This window comes from Ostrinia nubilalis, chromosome 1, assembly GCF_963855985.1.
Source record: "Ostrinia nubilalis chromosome 1, ilOstNubi1.1, whole genome shotgun sequence".
NCBI lineage: Eukaryota > Metazoa > Arthropoda > Insecta > Lepidoptera > Crambidae > Ostrinia > Ostrinia nubilalis.
This window is the reverse complement of record NC_087088.1, coordinates 14,161,554-14,182,546: the sequence shown is the minus strand read 5'-3', so window position 1 is coordinate 14,182,546 and position 20,993 is coordinate 14,161,554. Positions and strand designations below refer to the sequence as shown.

General features: G+C 38.1%; 1 protein-coding gene across 2 annotated transcripts in view; it reads left to right on the top strand.

Annotated features, from left to right (window-relative positions):
• The window catches only part of LOC135073771 (solute carrier family 12 member 6), a 419,228-nt gene that overhangs the window by 384,804 nt on the left and 13,431 nt on the right, over nt 1–20,993 (top strand). For both annotated transcript variants that reach the window (XM_063967954.1, XM_063967945.1), the window contains exons 4-5: nt 18,793–19,053; nt 19,763–19,948. In XM_063967954.1, coding sequence (XP_063824024.1) covers nt 18,793–19,053; nt 19,763–19,948 — 447 coding nt within the window. The remainder of the gene's footprint in view (nt 1–18,792; nt 19,054–19,762; nt 19,949–20,993) is intronic.

Here is a 20,993-nt window from a genome sequence, read left to right as displayed (position 1 = left end):
AACTCAAGATAAAACAGCAGGAAGAGATGAAGAAGGGGAACCTAGCCCTCATTCGCTATGACAAACTCGTAGTCTTAGAAAATCGTAAACAAAACGAAGTTACATTCAGTGGAAAAGCAAAACCTCTTGAACGAGAAAAAGCCTACGTCGAAAACAAGAGAAAGAGATCCCCTACAAAATCTCCCCCTACAAGTGGACCAAAGGGAAATAAGACTGGGACGGCAGCACCTAAGAAAATTAACAAAACCTACGATATTTTTTGCCACACAACTACCTCAGACACCAACCGCTGATCCAAAAATTACTACAAGTAACGACTCAATCGGAAGCTCAACAACTACAAAAAACGAAGTCATATATGTACAATGTGCGAAACAACAGGTTCGCGAATCGGCGTGCCCTAACAGGAAATCAGACCTTCATCATACAAACATAGATAAACCTAGCAAAGAGATCCAATTACTGCAACCTTTAACTCTTTATTTGTTATGCCATTTCATGTTGCCGCAGTTACTGGATTTAATGTTGTTTATTAATTATTCTATGTTCAACTTGTTCTTTCCGATTCTATTACTCACTATTATTTATGGAACTTATTGTTTTACTACGTTATACTCACTACACTCAAAACACACACACCTCTCTAAACATATACTTCACAAAAAACAGACAAATCCTCATGAACACACACCCCACAAAAAATACTTACGCGTACTATCCACAAGAATTCCGTTAATTACCCCAATCTTTATTAACCTTCAACTAGTCAAAGTCACATTTCAAATCAATCTTACCATCATATTTCTTTTTCGCTATAGAGCCTTGCCTACCAACGAGTCAGATCTAAAGAAACTTAAATTAACTATCCACCACCCCAGGTCTTGCGTGAGTCGCGACCTGTTTTCACAATTTATCCCTAGTTTATTATGATCCCTAACTTAGAATCTATACATTTAGATCTGGACTCTTTATCAGTAGCTCAAGCTCTCCACTGTGACATTGACGACGCATCTAATATCATAAAAACAAAAGAATGTTCTCTAAATATTGTCTCTCAAAATATTCGAAGCATCTCATGCAATATGCCTAATTTCCTAACACTGCTACAGAGATCTAACATTGCTTGGGATGTGATTGTTCTTTCTGAATGCTGGCTACCATCAACTGGGTACATACCTACTCTTAATAATTACAATAACTTTACTACTACACGGAATAAAACCCAAAACGAGGGTGTCGTCTTCTATTACAAAAGTGACCTAATTGTTTCGATCGAAGAACCGCCGATAGATGATGCAAATTGTCTCTTACTTAAACTGAATTCAAATACCTGCATTATTGGCATATACAGACCTCCTAGCTATCATAACTCATCTAACTTTGTTAACTCATTGGATGCACTTTTGACTAATCTATCCTGCTTCAAAAACATAATTATATGCGGTGATATAAACTTGGACATAACTGAAAATAGCCCTGACAAACGCTCATGTGAGTATTTAAACGTTCTCGCTAGCCACGGCATCCTGCCTGCCCATACATTTCCAACCCATGGCAAAACATGCTTGGACCATATGATGCTCAGAACTAGATTGCGTCCCGCGTGTTTAGTTTTTGAGACATCAATCACAGATCATGAGTGCGTGGCAATTAGCTTTCCCAACAACATACAAATTCCACATTGTAACAAAATCCTTCACCGCATCGACTACGCGAGCCTGGATAAAGCCCTCAATAAGACTAACTTTCAACCAATCCTAGACTGTAAAGATACCAACAATGCAACGGACATGTTTGTGAACCGCATAACGAAGGCCATAAATGATAATACCAAACCAATTAAAACGTCCTGTAGGAAGCGAGCTGACAAACCCTGGATCACAAAAGGGCTCTTACGTTGCATGCGGAACAGAGACAATCTCTATAAAAAACTGAAAATGAATCCTAACGATGACACTATCAGAACCACCTATAAGCGCTACAGAAATTTCTGCTGCTCGCTTCTTAAGAAAGCAAAAAAGAACCATGAAAAACAAGAAATTGAACACGCAAAAAACAACAAAAAGAAACTATGGGATGTCATAAAACAAATAAGTTGTCCTTCTATGAGGGCAGACCACTCCGAGCAACTAATCAAGAACAATAACCCTGATTCAAGCCTAAATGAAGTTAATACCTTTTTTGCTAACGTTGGAAGGAAACTCGCGGAGAAGATCACCCCAGGTCCAGTCCATCAAACTCCAAACCCTAGTAATAATACCTATCCTTCTTCTCCAATTAACTCTTTTGTTATGCTTCCCGCGGATGAATGGGATATCTACCGATTGATACTAGGGCTAAAGGACAAATGTGCGGTGGGTTTTGATCAGATCTCGAGTGGAATTTTAAAAAGATATGCGGATCTTTTTACACCAATTATTACACACATTTGCAATCTTGCTATCTCAAAAGGTGAATTTCCATCAGCTTTTAAAACGGCACTAATTAAACCCATACACAAGGCAGGGGATAGAGACTGTGTCAATAACTATAGACCTATTTCCCTGCTTTCCACGCTGTCCAAAGTCCTTGAACGGCTTATGAACAATCAACTCATAAAGTACCTCGAATCCAACAACCTGCTTTCCCCTTCCCAATTTGGGTTCCGACAGGGTAAGTCCACCAATGATGCGGTTCATGAATTGGTCGATTCGATTGTTGGGGCTCTGGATGGTAAAAGGAAATGCCTAACGATCTTTCTAGACTTAGCGAAGGCGTTTGACACGGTCTCTATCCCCAACCTACTTGTAAAGCTGGAGAGAATTGGAGTTAGAGGCCTTCCACTCAGGCTGTTCGAAGACTATCTAACAAATAGAAGACAGCGTGTTAAAATTGGTAGTCACATTAGCGAAGAGCTTCCCGTGATGTTTGGTGTGCCGCAGGGTAGCATACTCGGACCAACCCTGTTCTTGGTCTACATCAATGACCTTTGTCAGCTGTGTTTGGACAATGGTAAAATCTATACCTTTGCGGACGATACTGCCCTATTCTTTGACGGTGGAGATTGGAGTGAGGTTTTTAGTGCGGCGCAGAAAGGCTTCTGTGGTGTTGGTGCTTGGTTGCAGAAAAACTTATTAACACTCAATGTCTCTAAAACGAAATACATGACCTTCGCAAGTAAGACTAATTTACTGCCTCCTGTGTCACTGAACATAACGGCGCATGGTTGTACTAATAGTGATCTCGCATGCTCATGCCCATATCTCCAAAGAACTGACAATATCAAGTACCTGGGTGTAACCATGGACCAATGTTTAACCTTCAAACCACACATCGATACGCTAGTATCAAGACTAAGAAAACTTATATATGTCTTCAAGACGCTAAAACATGTCGCCGATCGTCGGACAATTAAAATGGTGTACTACGCATTATGCCAGTCTCTAATCGAATACTGCATTACATCTTGGGGGGGCGTGGCCAAGACGCACTTAATTGAGGCGGAAAGAGCGCAACGTGCGATACTTAAGGTTGCGTCTGGTCTCCCTTTTAGATTTCCTACCACTGATCTGTACAGGAAGTGGGAATTACCTACTGTCAGGCAGTTATTTGTGCTGAACACTGTCCTCAAAAAGCACCAGCAATTAGAATACACCCCTGATTTAATTAAAGATAAACGACGGAAGGGTTCCGTCTGTAAATCTAAATGCTTCCGAACGAGTCAGCCCCTCAAGCATTACTGCTTCCTAGGGAACTACTTGTACAACAAATTAAACAGTAAACTTGATTTGTACCCACTTCACAAATCCAGTGCTAAAAAAGCCTTACTTAAGTATCTCAACACACTCAACTATGAAGATACTGAGAGATTACTAAGCTCCCCGAAATAGACCCATCTTGCCTATTATCTGAAAAGCCCCATTCTTGTGTTTTTTATGACAATATCGTGGAATAGTACGCCCTTACACCAATTACTCATCTACATACACACCCACACACACGCTCACACACACACCCACACACACGCTCACACACACACACACTCACACTCTCATATCATTGTATTTTTATGGTATTTTTTATTTTATTTTTTGTTTAGCCTGTCTATTTAATTAGAACTCAACACTCTGTACCTCTAGGAATCTTCTAATTATTTAAATGTATAACTATTTAATAAAATAGATTCCGCAGAGTGGGCCTGGTGACCTGTAATACAGATTTTCTTAAAATCTACAATAGGCACCAGCTCTCACAATGCAATCTATAGTTTAACAGATATATTATAAGAAATGTTTTTCATAATTTATGTTGTGAGAGAAATAAATAAATTATTATTATTATTATTATTTGCAGTAACCTGTTTAAAAATAATAATAATTAGAAATAAGTTTAAAAAAAATATCAGTTTTTTAATGTCCCGCACTTAAATTATTTTATTTTAGTATTAATTTAAAGAAACCAATAACTTTACAAGAATTAGACTGATTGTATAGCCAATAACATTTTATTAAATAAGGACTTTAGCGTGCATTACCTCTAATGGAGTTAGTCGTTCCACAATTATGTTCCTGATGTTAATATGATGTTGAGTGTTAGTTCTCAGGGACATGAGCTGATGTGAACGTGTTCTAGGCTCTAGTGTTCTACTGCAAAGCACACATTTTCTGCTAAGATTTGAAGTAGATGCATTTGTGTTGTATCTTGGGCTTGGGTCCAACATGTTGTGCATATAAGATCATGAGCTGTAACCTGTAAAAATAAATAGATTCATTGCATGCCATGCCACACATACTCCTGTGCGTTGAATAAATTGAGCCGCAAACCATAAAAAAAATGATAATTCAATATTATGTGCTGTTAGTAGAATTTTGGGTCAGAGGGTAGGGTTAAACAGCTTTAGTAAATAAGCATTGTTGTTATAATAATTAATTATGACGTGTTACAAACTTAGTTACAAAAAATAATAATCTAGTAGTCTTAGTTCCAAAAAACAAAACAAAACAAGCTTTCATTGAGAGCAGGGAGATAGTGTCAAAGTAAATAATTCCTTAGATTTACACCAAAACCAGCTGGATTGTCAACATAATTGTTGTTTCGCTCATGCCTCCATTGCGCTGTACCATCGACTAGTTTCTTACAATCGAATCGGGCCTGGCTGTCCACACTGTCCAGGGTTGAACCACAGATAATAGCGGAACATTCATTTCAAGACAACCCGCCATGAGAATGGCAATTCAGAAGTTTGGCAAGGCTAGTACTTATTCATAAGATTGCAGAGCAAAATGTAGGTACTTACCGATCGAGGTGCTGCCCATTGTTGTGTATAATTAAGTTGCTCATTTTCTAACACCATAGAACCACCAGCCGAGCCTTGGCCGAGCCACACAAAAACAGTAAATCCCAGGCTGAGTATGTCGTTATTGCAATCAATCAGAGTCCGTTTGAATAGCCAAGTTTGTAGTTAATAAAGTTCCGAAAATAAAAGCTAAAACACAAACGAATCACAAAGAAGGATCAAGCAAGACAGCAACACAGCAAGAGTGAGTGAGAGAGAAAAGGTGATGCGAGTGAATGACAATTTGACTAACAAATAGGGATGTCCATTTAGAATAGACATAATCGATTAAATTGATCGTTTTTGAAAAATTTTATTTTTAAACATTGTGTTGCTATAAATATTTATTTTATTTATTTAATAGGACAACCAACAAGACATACACTGGAAGACAATCAATATTTACAACGTATTTAACTTAATCTAAGTGCTGCCTTAATTATAGGTTGCCACGGCATGCAATAGTGGACTTATACATAAACAGTGTCTACACTTAAAGAAAAGAGTAAATATGTAAATGTAGGTAAATAAATGTGATTAAATATACATAAAATGCAATAATCCACTGAAGCGCTGCGGGCGCGGCGGATCTGCGCCCGTCTAAAGGTCTAATGATTAGACTCTAGTCTAATCGATCATACCATTATTTACTTAAATCGAATTAAAAAAGCGCATCTCTGTCTCTGCTCTGTCAATATGTCGGTGACTTTGATTTCGTTTAAATACTTTTAAAATATTTTTTCGAACTGCAACTTGTCCGATAGGTTTGGACACTTGCAAGTAAATAAATAAAATATACATAAAATTATGGTACCTACATACTAAGTCTTTGAAAATCTTAGGGCGATTTTTATCAATGTCCTTTGTCTGCTCGATTGCATTGATGGTAAGTAAGGAGCAATGGTATTATCTATAATATCATTGGTAAGGAGGGACTGTTCTAAATACATATTATGATAGTTGAGATGGTTGAGAATATTTCCGGGTCGATCGCTTCCACCTTCGGCCTAGATAGTACCTACCTACCTACTTATACGCCAAACTATCGATTGTTATGCATTGTTAAGTAGGGTTATAATACCTAATTATGATTGTTATGCATTGTAAGTAGGGTTATAAATAATTATAATTTACATAAGCAGCAGGTCGGTTATTTTTATTTAGGCAAATGTAATATTTTAAAAGACAATACGTACGATCAGATATTAAGATCAAAGATAAAGATTTCTGCTGTGAAAAAAAATATAAAACAGCTAACTTCTATATCAAGTTCCAACGTCGCTATACGTACCTACCTACTTAATGCTACTGGATTATACGTTCATAGCTCAGAAGTTTAGTCCTTTTTCAGCAGTGTTTAGTAAGAATATTATTACAAATGGGCTTTTAGGGATTTTGTTCACATGGAATAAACGACAAAGTTCTTAGTTACTTATCCAATAGGTAGTAGTAACATATATGTAGAAAACAGGAACTTAGATGCCAACGAAAGAAAATAGGCTATCAAATGTTGTTTTGGGGACTTACCTTTATAAAAATATCACATTTAAAAATGCATACCATTTGTTGTTATTTAAAAAACAATGTCAATTTTGACGATTAACTGAAAGTCTATTATCTATGAATATAGTAGCGATATATGGTATCCAGCGGCAATGGCAGTGCAAAATTTTGACAATGACTGTAGTTATCATACTTCGAGTTTGTCCATGGAGACGGCAAAAGTCCTTTAGTTGGCCATAAAGTAAACTTAACGGAAAATGTTACTTAATTGATACCGAGGCGCAACCTGGAAGCATTGCTAAGTGTGCTCCTCGTTACTGGTTCATCGTTCGTCATCGTCATTGTTCGTAAAAACCGGGTCGCGGCAGGCAAATAATAAAATTAGTCTTATGTCTTCTCCCTTATTAACTTCGATGGATAAATAGCTAAACCTCCTTGCGCGTAACTGACGTTTGTTGGAAAACCGATTTTTTCAGGCCATCGGATTTTAATTTCAAAAGTCATTGACCAATCCCAGTTCATATAATAACTATTATGACGTTTTCTATTGGCCAAAAGATTTAACTCTCTAAAAATCCGCGTGCAACCATATCCTGCTTAAATATTGTGCACTTTATTCAGCACAGATTAAACAAGCTAAATGACAAATAGAATAGATTGAAATGACAGATTGCACTTGAATTACCCTACAGTTTCATTTTAGGGAAGTGGGTTCGCGCCGCTCGGCCCACGAACGCAATCTCTTATATAATTCACGGGCCATCTGCGGGCAACCCGCGTTCGCCCATTTGCCACGTTTGATAGAAAAGAAATGGTGTAGGTCGTAGGTGTGTAACTTTATATTAAATCGTGATAATATGGCATATTAGCTGGTGGTTGAGACTTGCACATGTCGTGTTACCTACACGTAACACGCGTATACACATACTGTATAAGTTGGTAGATTAGTTTAATTCATTGATACCCATTGATTTCTCTTAAACGTAGATAAGTTAACTAATTTTGCACCATTTGATGGGAGTTAAGTAATTCAAAGTGTTAGTTAAAGTGACTTGAACTGCAACCATATCGATTGTAATTCATTTACATTTTACTCTCTTTCTTTCCTTCTTAAAGCCTCCTCCGGGAGTAACTTTATTAAGGCTTTTTAATAAAATTATACTTACTTTTCCACTGAATTATAAAGAGATGTGGAGTAATGACAATACAATGTTTTTAAATGAGTCGCGGCACTCGTATTCACCAGGGGCGCTTCAGGAGAAAGACTTCTTTTACTTGCAGATCTTATCATTTTGTAAAATACTCAGCCGAGATGTTATTTACTATTGTTTACCCAAAATTGTGTGTCACCCATACAGGTAAACAGGCTACATTAAAAGGTTATTTGTGAAAGTGAGTAGGTAATTCGTACTATAAATAACAAACTCTTATCAATACATACGTACAGTCGCCAGTATAAGTTTTCATTGTAAATCGCTAATATCAGAAGCCTAGAGAATAAGGGAGTCACCTGTTTTAAATTAATGTAGGTACGTATATTTCTACTTCTGGTACACTGTGCCTGTATCCTTTGAGTAAAACATTATAAAGCATTTTTAATAGCAAAAAATATTCATCTTTGTAAAAATAACACCATTTTATAAGCAAAATGAAACTTATTTCCCTTTAACCCCTCTCCGCAAGCAAAAGTGGGAGATGTTATCCATCCGTTTCCATAAACAGGTTAACAAATTTGACGTTTATGGGGGGCCCACAGCCCCCATTTGTTACGAGACCACCCCATAATAGTCCAGTTATATCAAATCCACCCTTTGGGTTAGATTGTTATTGAAATATCAATCTTTTCTAGTGGCATGGCGCTGGCATTTAAACTTTTCGCTTAACATAAACGCCATAAAAATAGCTAATCGGTTCCTTTGTCGTAGGTATTATTCGTTTTAAGTAAATAACATTATTTAACTTCTTAGATATCTAGATAACTTTTAATTGAGATCGTGTATAACACTGATAAAACTCAGGGCAGAGGCTGAGACTAACGTAGACTATTTATTTATCTGACATTCTGTGTGAAAAACTGACTTTACATTAAAATCAAAACATGGATAGCCACAAATTAGGCAATATTAGCGCTAGGAAATGATCTGTTTCAAATTCTAGCAGCTTATTGAACATTTCAGTATTTACCAAAAAAACCAACTGAAGCCAATTATTCTCAATGTTTGACGTTGCTGTTGACAACATGTAAACTAGGCGCTATCAAACTGAAACACCCCAATACAGGGTGTGCGCGGAACTTTAATTAAGGTAACTTGTTTGCCGGCAGTTTGTTTACGCCTAAAGCAGTGTAATGTAATGCTCGCGCACCTTATATCCGGGGGCGGATATTAGTTCGGGGGGTAGAGTTACCAGCCGAGCTAATCATGCGATGCCAGTTGTGCTTCACTCAGTAACTGAGCACGTTTATTAATTAATTGATTTACTACACACACAGAGAAGAGGGCAACGCCTTATTTTAACAGTACGATGAGTTGAGCATCAGCAATACTCTTTTATGCCAGTCAACTAACCTACTCTTTGTAAGGACGCAATGTGTACGAATTTCTTTATACCGCGCATTAAGTAAGAGTAATATAGTGAAGACTAATGTGACACAAACGGTTAATACCAAGATTTCGCAAATTAACGCCATAATTTTAGTCCCTTTAGGCTACTTAGCTGAACCATGCGCTGTAAATCCGCTGCGGTAGGGCACTTTATCGTCCTATTTTCATAACAAAATGTGTGGGTGGGAAATATTCCAGAGGGCAGGCTTTCGCTAATCCATACAAAACGACACACGGAGCCACAATATCTTAAAACAACAATAACCTGTTTTTGTTTTGCTTTTTTTCTGCTTCAACTCAACGTAGGTAAACACAGTGGAGTTTTAATAATATTTTTATGATACGATCTGTTATAAAGGGTCATACCCTATATGAAATAATATTTCCTGTAATAAATAAGAGGCTGACAAAGATAACTGATATTTTTCCGCCACTTCCTTTAACACTAACCGATATATTTACCAAAGTGATGATAAGGCAAGTTATATTCGGGACATGTGTCCTGAAAGGATCTACATGTCATGATAATAAACAATTAAAATTTGTGCCGCGCAAAATCATTGCCAACCTTGAAACCAGTTCAGTAGCGTATTTATTGTCCCGTTCATCAGCCCGGCAGCCCTGCAGGGCTGGCCTTGATCGCCGAGAGCGCTCGCGCCGAGGCCGCTCTCCTCTCATCACGGGGCCGGCTCAAGCACCGCCGATACCAAAAGGAATGCGAGGGCTCGAAAATATCTCCACGAGGTCGAGGGCTTCGAGTCCGGGTTTCGTTTGATTTTACAAAATTGTCAACGCCGCGCTCCTACTTGCACACAGCTCGAGTGCGTTATTAAGCTAATTCAACATCTTCGGTGCGCGTGATTAGTCATGGCTCGTGAAATTCGTGCAGTAAACCTGGAATATTTAGGGGAAATTGTATAGGCGCGGCGCTGAGAGCGCGCGCCGTTTTAAGTACCCTTATGTGATACCTACGTAGGAATATGTTAAATTTTGGCTGTATAGCGTTGGTACTTTAAGCTTGCCTAAGCTTTTACCGACGAAAGTACCTTGCGAATTTAATATGCCTTAAAATATGTAGTAGGTACGACTTATTTATTTAAGTTTCATTGTCCAAATAAAACAAATGAACCCTAAATATTTACATAGCTCTATATAATACAGAACTTATCTTAAAAAGCTAATCTAAATTAGTATCTCTACTACAATGAGTATTAACACTTTATGAATGAATATCCATATGCAAATGTAATTTTCAATAGACGCCATTAAGCCGATCTAATTTGATATAATCATTAAGCCCACATACGGCGAATAAAACGGAATGGAACCCTCATTTGCAAAGGATATCTTTCTTCTGTATTTGCTACCCAATTTAAACGTGTATTAATCAGGCCTCTAAATGGTTGGTAGGTTTAAACGTTAAAATTGACGCGAGCGCCTCTAGCGGAGCTTCCCGCAGTATCAACAGAGGAACAAAGGACTTCATTACGCGCCAACCCGTCAGAACGGAATCCGGAGCCCGAATAAAGTGCCGAATAATGGCGACAGGACAAATGAAAACAAATACGAAAAAACGCTCGTGATAAATTACTCGTTGCTGACTGTAAGCCTTGTTTTATTGCTGTTTAAAAAGGTCTAATGTTAAGATGATTAGGATTTTAATGGCTGTTCTTGTTTTAGTGACGTCTTTGTACTAGTCTTAGTACACGGTTGTAACACGGGTTGTAATTTTTATACTTGATCAAACAAGAAGTGTTCTTTCTACTGCTCAAATGCAACAAATTGTCATCAGCCAGCATTGTCAGCAGTCATTTAGAATGGGGACATATTTTTTGAGAATTTGATATTGATCTTGTAGGCAAAGTACCTAGTTGTACTCAATTAATAGAATCAACCCTTTATCAAGTATAAAAATTACGTACAGCCTGTATTATGTACAAAATACATAATTTCTAGAATCCTGCTGTGTCGTGTGTCGGTACCATTGCCGAAGAGTTTGCAACTCTTCTTCAGTCGCACTCAATTTGCTTTCTAAAACATGTCTCATGTCTATACACTGTGTATGTACCGTGTCAAAAGCATCCATCGAGCGCGCCTGTGACGGATCGCTTGATTACGCGGCAAGTTCCCGAATGACACCACTCGCGGCTTGTTACAACTTGCGGCCTCGCTAATGACATGTCAACTTCACACCAATCATCTTAATTTCTTGCTGGAGTCGCTGTGTCGCTGCTTTGGAATTTAATTAAGACCATGAATCGACACAATCACAACGTATAAATTAGGATACCTAAATTAGATTATTTCGAATAGTCAACATCGAAACATCTTTGATCCCTCATCGTCCACCGTTTCTGATCACAACTAAGGGACAAAAGCTTTTTCTATAATGATTCGTTTTTATGTGTTAGAAACTACAAAAGCTTAAGTAGGTAGTTGTTCGTATAGACATTTTAACCTGTGAAAACGAGATAATACAAAGATAAAAGCATACAGATGAGTGCACATTCTCGCATCCTGTACAGCGCGCCTTTTAAATTGAACCCGTAAATCCGTTCCATTCTAATAGAGCGTGCGCCCGAATCTCGCCCGCACCTGCATTTTACGGAGCACTTTAAAACTGCCGAGAGGCGCGTCGAGTGCCGGCTATTACAGATGATAACATTTAGTTATACATGTAGAGATGGCATGCATGACTTTTAAAATGGGGGCAAAAAATCAGCCTAGAAGTAAGTTTACTGTTGAATCGCGACCATTTGTAAAACATGCACCACATATCTGATCAACTCCGTTACAACTTCTTTATTTATAGCAATAAAAAGTACATGATCATTCGAAAATCCTTACCAGGAAAATCACATTATGGCGTAGCGAATCCTACAGAATAAAGACGTTTTACAAAGCAAAGCATTTCAAACCAATTGGGTCGTTACAAAACAAATGGAATAAAAAGTATGTATTCGACACAGACGTCAACAACATCGATATATTTATTCGTCGTCGCTCCACCCCTCCGTCTGAAACGTTACGACGAGCGCTGGAGCGATGCAAATGGCGCGTAAATAAAATACGAGCACTCCGAGCGCCGAATCGCACTCCAGACCCCACGCGTGTATCGCGTTACTGGCACGAAATTAAAACCTTCCGCGGCGCCTGTATATCACAATCTGAGCCACGTTTCATACAATCGCATCTCATACCCAACTCAAACAATTTATTGCGCTTGCAATATGAAAGGATATTCCGAAAACAATTTCCGCGACTTCGCTCGACAATCTGATTAAATTAGCAAGCTGAACTTTTGCCAACTTCAGTTTATTGCTTAGGTTCAGACTACAGCAGACGGCTGTGACACAAGATTGATTTATGCTTTATTAAAAACATCCATACTCCTTACTGACCTAAAGAGCCATTTCACAAAAATATTCCGCGCGAATTTAGGTAAAAGCTGTCAACGCAAAGTCAAAAGAGTAAAAAGAACGCTGAAATGGACAAAAAAATCTTGAGCCGTAACCGTATTAAGACTTGATTTAAGTTATAAATTTTAAGGTAGAATGAGGTATTCAAACATGATAAATTAATTTAAATTTTTAATAGAGTTTATTAAGTCTTTTATATTTCGATTCATAATGAAACACGAATAGGTATAATATGTAAAATATATATTAAGTACAAAATAAAGACAGTCACATAGTGAAAAAAAAATCTGCCCCCTTACAGCTCCATCATCGGACCCTGGATACGAAATATTCGTCAAGGCGAATCACACAAGCCCAAACTCCATAGGGTTCAATTGTTTTGTTACGGAGGTGGCCATTGCATCTCCTCCAGATCCATTATCAGACAGAGCTAAGAAATAAATAAATATTATTATAAGTAAACAAATAACTAAAATAATTCATCTTACTATCTTACTTCTTACTAGTCTTACTAATATTATAAATACGGAAGTTTGTGTGGATGTCTGGATGTTTGTTACACTTTCACGCAAAAACTACTGAACAGATTTTGATGAAACTTTACAGTACAGAACAGGACAGCAGTACTAGGCAGTCTGTGTTCAACTATCACTCGGGTCGGACGTTCCTATCGCAAGACCTTTGGTTCACTCAGTTCCGATACGACTCTAGTGCTGTGTGTAATTATTATTATTAGTGCTGTGTGTAGTGGATTTCATTTTGCCCGAGACCTACGCCATGAACCCTGAACCAGAAGACCCTGTCGCCAGCGACAGCGACGCTCATCCATCCCTGGCGTCGACCAGAATAACAATGTATAGGCTATAATTTATGACGATCTGTGACAAACTAAATTTCAAGCGGGTGAAGCCGCGGGCAATACTACATATTTCATACTAGCTTTTTGCCCGCGATTTCTTCTGCGATGAAGTGGAAAATGGTTCTAATAGAATTAAAATATTCTAAGAAAATTAATTTTGTTAAATGATTATATTTTTTGATATAAAATCTACAAATTATTATGTTTAAATATTTGAATACTTACAAAATTATGAGATCAAAATTAAAACACTACACCTGCCGCAGATTTCTTTGTAAACAATGTTTTTTTGTTTTTCCTTCAGATGCTAAAATCACCAGGCTATTGTGTGCGCATACTCTGGAGTATTCCACATACAACTGGTCGTCGGAGAAGCATAGATTTCCTTTAAGTCTACTCCCGCTACCATATGGAACTCCTCTAAAACTCGTGAGGGCGCCAACACTTGCTTTTGTATCGAAAATTAGTATGAGCAGCTGCGCACGCGGTTGCCCGTTGCAGGCTCTATGCAACCACACTGTTTTAAACCGTGGTCCCTAAGCATGAGATGGGAAACTGCACTCTCTTGAATTCTCTTGAATTTGATGGTGTTAGGGGAATCCTAGGAATGAATACAGACTTTCCAATAGAATCTCCTCATCAATATTGCGAAATTGCGAGTTGCAATGCAATGTTACGTTTTCACTTGTTATTTTATTGTAATCTGACCTTGATTTTTCAAACACGTGTCAAAATAAAATAAAAAATTTAAATCAAAAGTACTAAGGAATATTTCATTGATATCAACTCAGAAACAAGCACAGATCACAGAAACTAAAGGGAAATGTGACAAGGGACAAATTGGAACATATTGCTTGTGAAAGCAATGATGACAGTAGCGACGTCATTATGTAAACAGTAATAATAATAATAATAAGCCCCGCAGGGCAGCTTTGTGGCGAGCTGTTGGTGAGTAGCGACACCACGGGGCCAGTTGTTAATCCGAGTGCTTCCGAGAGTCGGTCAAGACCCTCGTCTTCGGCTTGCCGAAGTGGAAACCGAGAGGGTCTGCAGGACTTTCACCTCTGGCTTGCCTTAACCGGCCGGCCAGAGTGGAGTCGCTAGAGCTATATGCTCCAGGGGTGGAAGTGTTAAAGGGCATAACGCCGCGAGTAACTTCGGAGAAAGCGCAGCACACCTCTCTACACCCCTGAGCTGGCAGACGCCAATGTTGCCCCTCAGTCCGGTCTATACGACCCATGACGCCAGGGGGGGCCCATTTAGTCGCTGGCTAGTCACCGCCTGCCATTTTTTCAGTCCGAGACTATGAACCAGGCAGGTGACCCGTAGTCTCCATCCATAGCCCAGTAACCAGTCCATCCATCCTTCATCCATAACCCTAGTCCATTCTCCAATAACTGCAATAGCTCCTGTGCACAGGCTGGGGATGGTCTCTGGCTACATCCCATGATATAGTCAGAGACTAGATCCAGCATGTGCACCACTTTCACTTTTGTCGATTATTTTGCGCTTAAAACGGCCTCTACGTGTTGGATCTGTATCCCCACGCAAGCCTTATAAAGGACCGGGCCACTTCTGACCCGTGAGCTCCAAAGCGTACAAATAATAATAATAATAAATCTTTATTTGCCAGTAAACATGGTATACAAAGATGGAATATTCATAATGTTTCAGACATGTTTAGCCAGAGAATTAAGCATGCAAATTATAGTAAAGAAAACTCAAAACAATGCTCAAAGTTTAGCCGGGCCTTACAGTTAATAATTCTTTAATGTCATAGAAGTTCTGTGAGACAAGCCAATTATAAAGATGCGCCTTAAATTGATAAATATTTAATTCTTTAAATTCTTTGGGTATATTGTTAAAAACCTTTACGCACATTGTCAAACAGCTTTTGCTGTATTGCATGGTTTTTGGAGTATCTTGCAGAACCAGTCTATGAGGATCTCTACTATTTCTGGGATAAATGTCACAAGCCCTCAAAAACAAATGCTTATTTTGCATTACAAATAAACTTATCTCTAGGATATACAGTGATGTTAACGTCAGCAAGCGAAGTTTATTAAGTTTATATTGCTTGCATAGTACTAAAGATTATTCGAACGTTGAATACTGATACCGCAGTGGATAATGAGCACATAATTTGATTTCTTTGTGTGTGTGAATTTCTAATACGACACTGAGTTTCGAACTCAGCGCATTACTTAGCATCTCTCTATATTTCTATGGAACCAAGTTATCTCCAAAATAACGTTCCACACCTTTTTAACCTAGTCAGGTAATAATTTTAATAAAATACGAAGCACGTCATCTATCAATAGGATATATGTATATTTTAGAAGTTAATAAATTATGCATAAAATATAAACACTTTAGAAGTTTAGTTAAATCGTAGAATTTTTGAAAAACAAGTACTAAAATCGTACTGAAAAAAAAAGTATTAATAATATGTTATCTAATTTATTTATTAAACGTCGAATTTTATCAAAGATTTTGGACTAAAGTTTTTGAAAATATTTTATAGCCTACATAGAAAAAAATTAGGATTCTAAATCGTGAAAGAATTTTTTTTCGGAGCCTATTGCCTCCAAACAAACAAACAATTAAATCTTTCCTCTTTTATTAGTATAGATTTAACAACAAAGCTTTCTCGAAACAAAACGCTTCTTTTTCTTCTTCACGAAACAAAACTCAAAGCGGATAAATAAATAAACAAATCTTTGGACAATTTCACAGCGCCATCTAGTCCAAAAGTAGGCAACCAATATGCTTGTGTTAAGGGTGCTAGCATAATGGATATACTTTTTTATAATTTATTTATTAAATTAAATACATGGTACCTACATATTATACATAGTTACACCCAGATCCGTCAAAGAAATTAAAATTCATCATTTCAATTTCTGCTCGGCCGGCCGACTTGAAACAGCCTCTCGGCATAGTATCAAATGTATTTGGTCGCCGTACAAATCACCGCTTCACGACACGAACGCACGTAAACGTCACGGCGGGAAAAATGACACAGGTCCTGCCTTGACGGGCGCTCGCGCAATACTAATCGATGTCGGCTTGCGCATTGTAATTTATACTGATATTCACATCAATATTTTGACAAAGTGGTTACTAATATTTAAACAATAACTGTAGAAATCAATTCTACAATGAATATTCTTTATTTTGGGATACTTTTATTGCAGTTATTGCTGTGTTTTTAAACCAAAAACCACGATCAAAATGTGACGTTAATCTTCAAATTTGCCAAATTATTTTTAGATTTTACTCAATAATGGTAATGAAATTCAAGAATCTATTTCATTAATGGACTACAAGAATATATGTCCGATGATTACTATATATTTTTAAGCTTATTATATGAGCATAAATAATAGATACAGGACTTTGAAAATGAGTCTGCGGCAATTTTTCCGTAAAATGGTTGTGGGAGATGGGGCACTGTGAATTAAGCAAAAGAGTTTTAGTAAATCCGTTTCATTAATGGTCAACACCAAGGATTGACCTATCTTTCGCAGTTATTAAATAATATCTGGGTGTTGCTTAAGATAGTAATTCATGCTTCCAAAATCTTAGAAATTCGCACGAAAATGTAAAATGGCTCTTAAAACTATGCTATGGATCGACTACTAAACGAATAGATTATTAATTTATAATTACGCTTTATTTCCACATTAAGTAGGTACTTACATTAACATAAGGAGAACTTGACAATATAGGGCATTCTCTGCTAGTTCCCCTTTAAATGCAAGAATGGCCTTAAAATGCAAAAAGAATAAAGGGAAAGAGTATTTTTACTGCCTCCAGCAATATAAAACTAAGTTGATATACGTTTCAAAGCACATTCCTACCTCAATTCTTCGTAACTTTCGTTCCGAATGACGGATGTATTTTATGTCGGCAACGTGATTCGGGTCCTAATTTGTCGCATTTGAGGCAACTTTTTCCGACAATATCAGGATAAAACGAAAACTTTTCAAGAATATTTAACGTCGCGATAGATTTATCTACTTTGTTATACCTAAGCTACTTAAGGATTTTACAAAGAGAGAATAGTATTAGGTACCTTGTTGAATTTAAATAAGTCCAAAGATAAATGGATCCATCGTTTTAATGCCCTTTTGTAAGCTGTCTAATCCCTCGTCACTGTGGAAGTCTTTTAGATATCCTTATTAGTGGCAATTTTGTTGTGACTAAACTTTGAGACTCTTTTTCTTCTTTGTTAATGTGAGAGAGACATTTATAATTTCTTTAAAGAGCCATTATATTTTTACCCAAATAGGCCAGTAGAATTAAACACAAAAATGAATTAAATCGGAAATAATTCCTACTAAAGATTTTAGTGCTTTAATGGCTTCATTAGTTGCCCATAAAGACTCTCCTAGGTTTTCGACTTCGACGGAGTTGTGCTTAAGTGGTGGGGGCCCCCGAAAGGAGCGCTTTTTCGGTTTTCCGGTTATACCGCGTAAAAGACTTACCCTATCGAAAAGTGGTCTTCCTGACGGTTAAAGGGCATTTAATCCTGCATTAAGTCGAAGTCGAAAACCTAGGAGAGTCTTAATGGGCAATCAATGAAGCCATTAAAGCAATAAAATCTTTTGTAGGAATTATTTCCGATTTAAAAGCTAATTCTACTGGCCTAAAATTACAGTTTATAAAATAAATGAAGCAATTACAATAAAATTAAAACATTAGGAATAGAAAGTTAATTAACTTTTGCTTTGAAAAAGTGTGTGTTCATTTATTAAGAAACGAGACAGGGCTCACTCAGTCTTAAGAGTTAGCAAAGAAAGAGTATGAAGGGGTCATATAGTAGGTCTACAAGTATACACATAATAGCCACCAATTGTGGGCTTAATGTGAGTTTACATCAAACGTCGTCACTAGCCAGCGCTTTAAAAATTATAAGTATAAAGATTTTATTTCTGAAAGTTTCCGCTAGTATACATAAAATACAGGCACTGTACAATCCGTCATACATTTAATGTCACTTTTTTATGCAGTCGACATCGAATGCGTTTGATGTAAACTCACACTACACCCCCTGACTGTTGGTTTAAAAACGTAATTAATGATCCACAGGAAGAGATCGAGGACCGGCCGCGCGCAGCGACTTTCCTCAGCTCGCTCGCCGACTACTCGAACACCATCCCGACGGCGGCCGCCGGCGACCCCGACGCGGCGAAACCGGCGCCGCCGGCACGCATGGGCACGCTCATCGGCGTCTACCTGCCCTGCATCCAGAACATCTTCGGCGTCATCCTCTTCATCCGTCTTACGTGGGTCGTGGGCACTGCGGGCGCGATACAAGGCTTCCTGATTGTGCTGGTCTGCTGTTGTACGGTAAGTAGATTTGATTATTCGTTCGTTCGTTCGTTTTAGCCGAAAGACGTCCACTGCTGGACAAAGGCCTCTCCCAAGGATTTCCACTAGATTTGATTATTAGTAAGCTTTTATCATTGTTTTATAATTTTCAACGTGCAGGTTGAATACATATTCTACATTACCAAAGTGACCGAAGTTTTAGGTAAAGCTAAAGCTAAAAAATCTTAAATACACGGATGCTTATAATAATAGGTAGGTACACAAAGAAGCCACCAGGCATTCATACGATACGATATTTATGTATTCACTTTATTTACTTATGGACAATAACTAACTAAACATGCACTATAATACATTATACACTCGGCATCAAATAAATCGTACCTCCCGCGACAAGCACTTTCAAACGTAAGCATCCCCACTTCCCACCAATATTGGTACCATGAAAGCCTAGTTCTAAACTTCATTTCAAGTCACTTTTTTTTTTTAATAAATTTGTTTTTCTTTAAGTAGGTATATTTATTGGGCTTTAAATAACACCAATATTGTTGGGGCACCATGACTGTGTCAGATGAAAATCTTTAAAGTTATTGTCGCGGGAGGTGCGATTTATTTGACGTCGAGTGTAGCTGTCGTGAAACATGCATTCATACCAAGAAAGCCTGCCATAGCAGTTTGATGTACTAGTTCTATAGCCACGAACCTAAAATTTGTGTTCTGTTGTCAGACGATGCTCACGGCGATATCGATGTCCGCCATCGCGACGAACGGCGTGGTGCCGGCAGGGGGCTCGTACTTCATGATCGGCCGCGCGCTCGGGCCCGAGTGCGGCGGCGCGGTCGGCATGCTGTTCTACACCGGCACCACGCTGGCGGCCGCCATGTACATCGTCGGTGCCGTCGAGATCGTGCTGGTGAGTACCAACATCCACCCTGGAAAACTAAGGCTGGGACACCATCTTACTTTAACTTCTTCTTCTTCTTTTTTGATGTTGGCAATACACGTCGAGGCCGACTTGATTTGTGCCATTTTCAAGTTTCAAGTCAGACGAGTTACAAAATGGACCAAGTGGAATGGGAATTGGGTTAATTAAACGATATAATGAAGGATGATAGTTGACTTCCCACCCTTCGAGTCTCAGTAAAGTTGTGGTGCTTTACTGAGACCTCCTATGGACAACTTGAGAGAACCAGAATAATCACGATGCACTGTTTTGCTTCACTCGCCCACACTCATGCACTTTCACGAACACTTAATGGTTAATAATCCACCATTATTACACATTAATAGTCGCCCAAACACGAATTTGAGGAAATAAAACAAAACCGCTAACATGACGCTTCAGATTCCCGCCAAGAAGTCCCCACCAACTTACTTTAACCTCTTCTTCTTCTTTTTTGATGTAGGCAGTACACGCCGAGGCCGACTTGATTTGTGCCATTTTCAAGTTTCAAGTGATACGAGTTAAAAAATGGGACCAAGTGTAAGGGATTTGGGTTAATTAAATGATATAATGAAGGATGATAAATGATACCCCTTCCCACCCTTTGAGTCTCAGTAAAGTTGTGATGCTTTACTGAGACTTCATATGGACTACTTGAGAGAACCCGAAGAATCACGCTGCAGTGTTTTGTTTCATTTGCCCACACTCATGCACGTTCACGAACACTTAATGGTTAATAATCCACCATTATTACACATTAATAGTCGTCCAAACACAAATTTTAGAAAATAAAACAAAACTGCTATCATGACGCTTCACATTCCCGCCAAGAAGTCTACTTTAACTTTAAAAAAACGTCAAAAGTCTGTCAAACTCCATACAAGAAACACCGGTTAAGGTATAGCCTATAGAATTGGCATCTTGAAAACCTGTGTTTAATTAAAAACCTTAAAGTCCTTATAAGGATGTAGCGCTTGGTCACGAGCTCATCTAACAATAACAATATCGCCGAGAG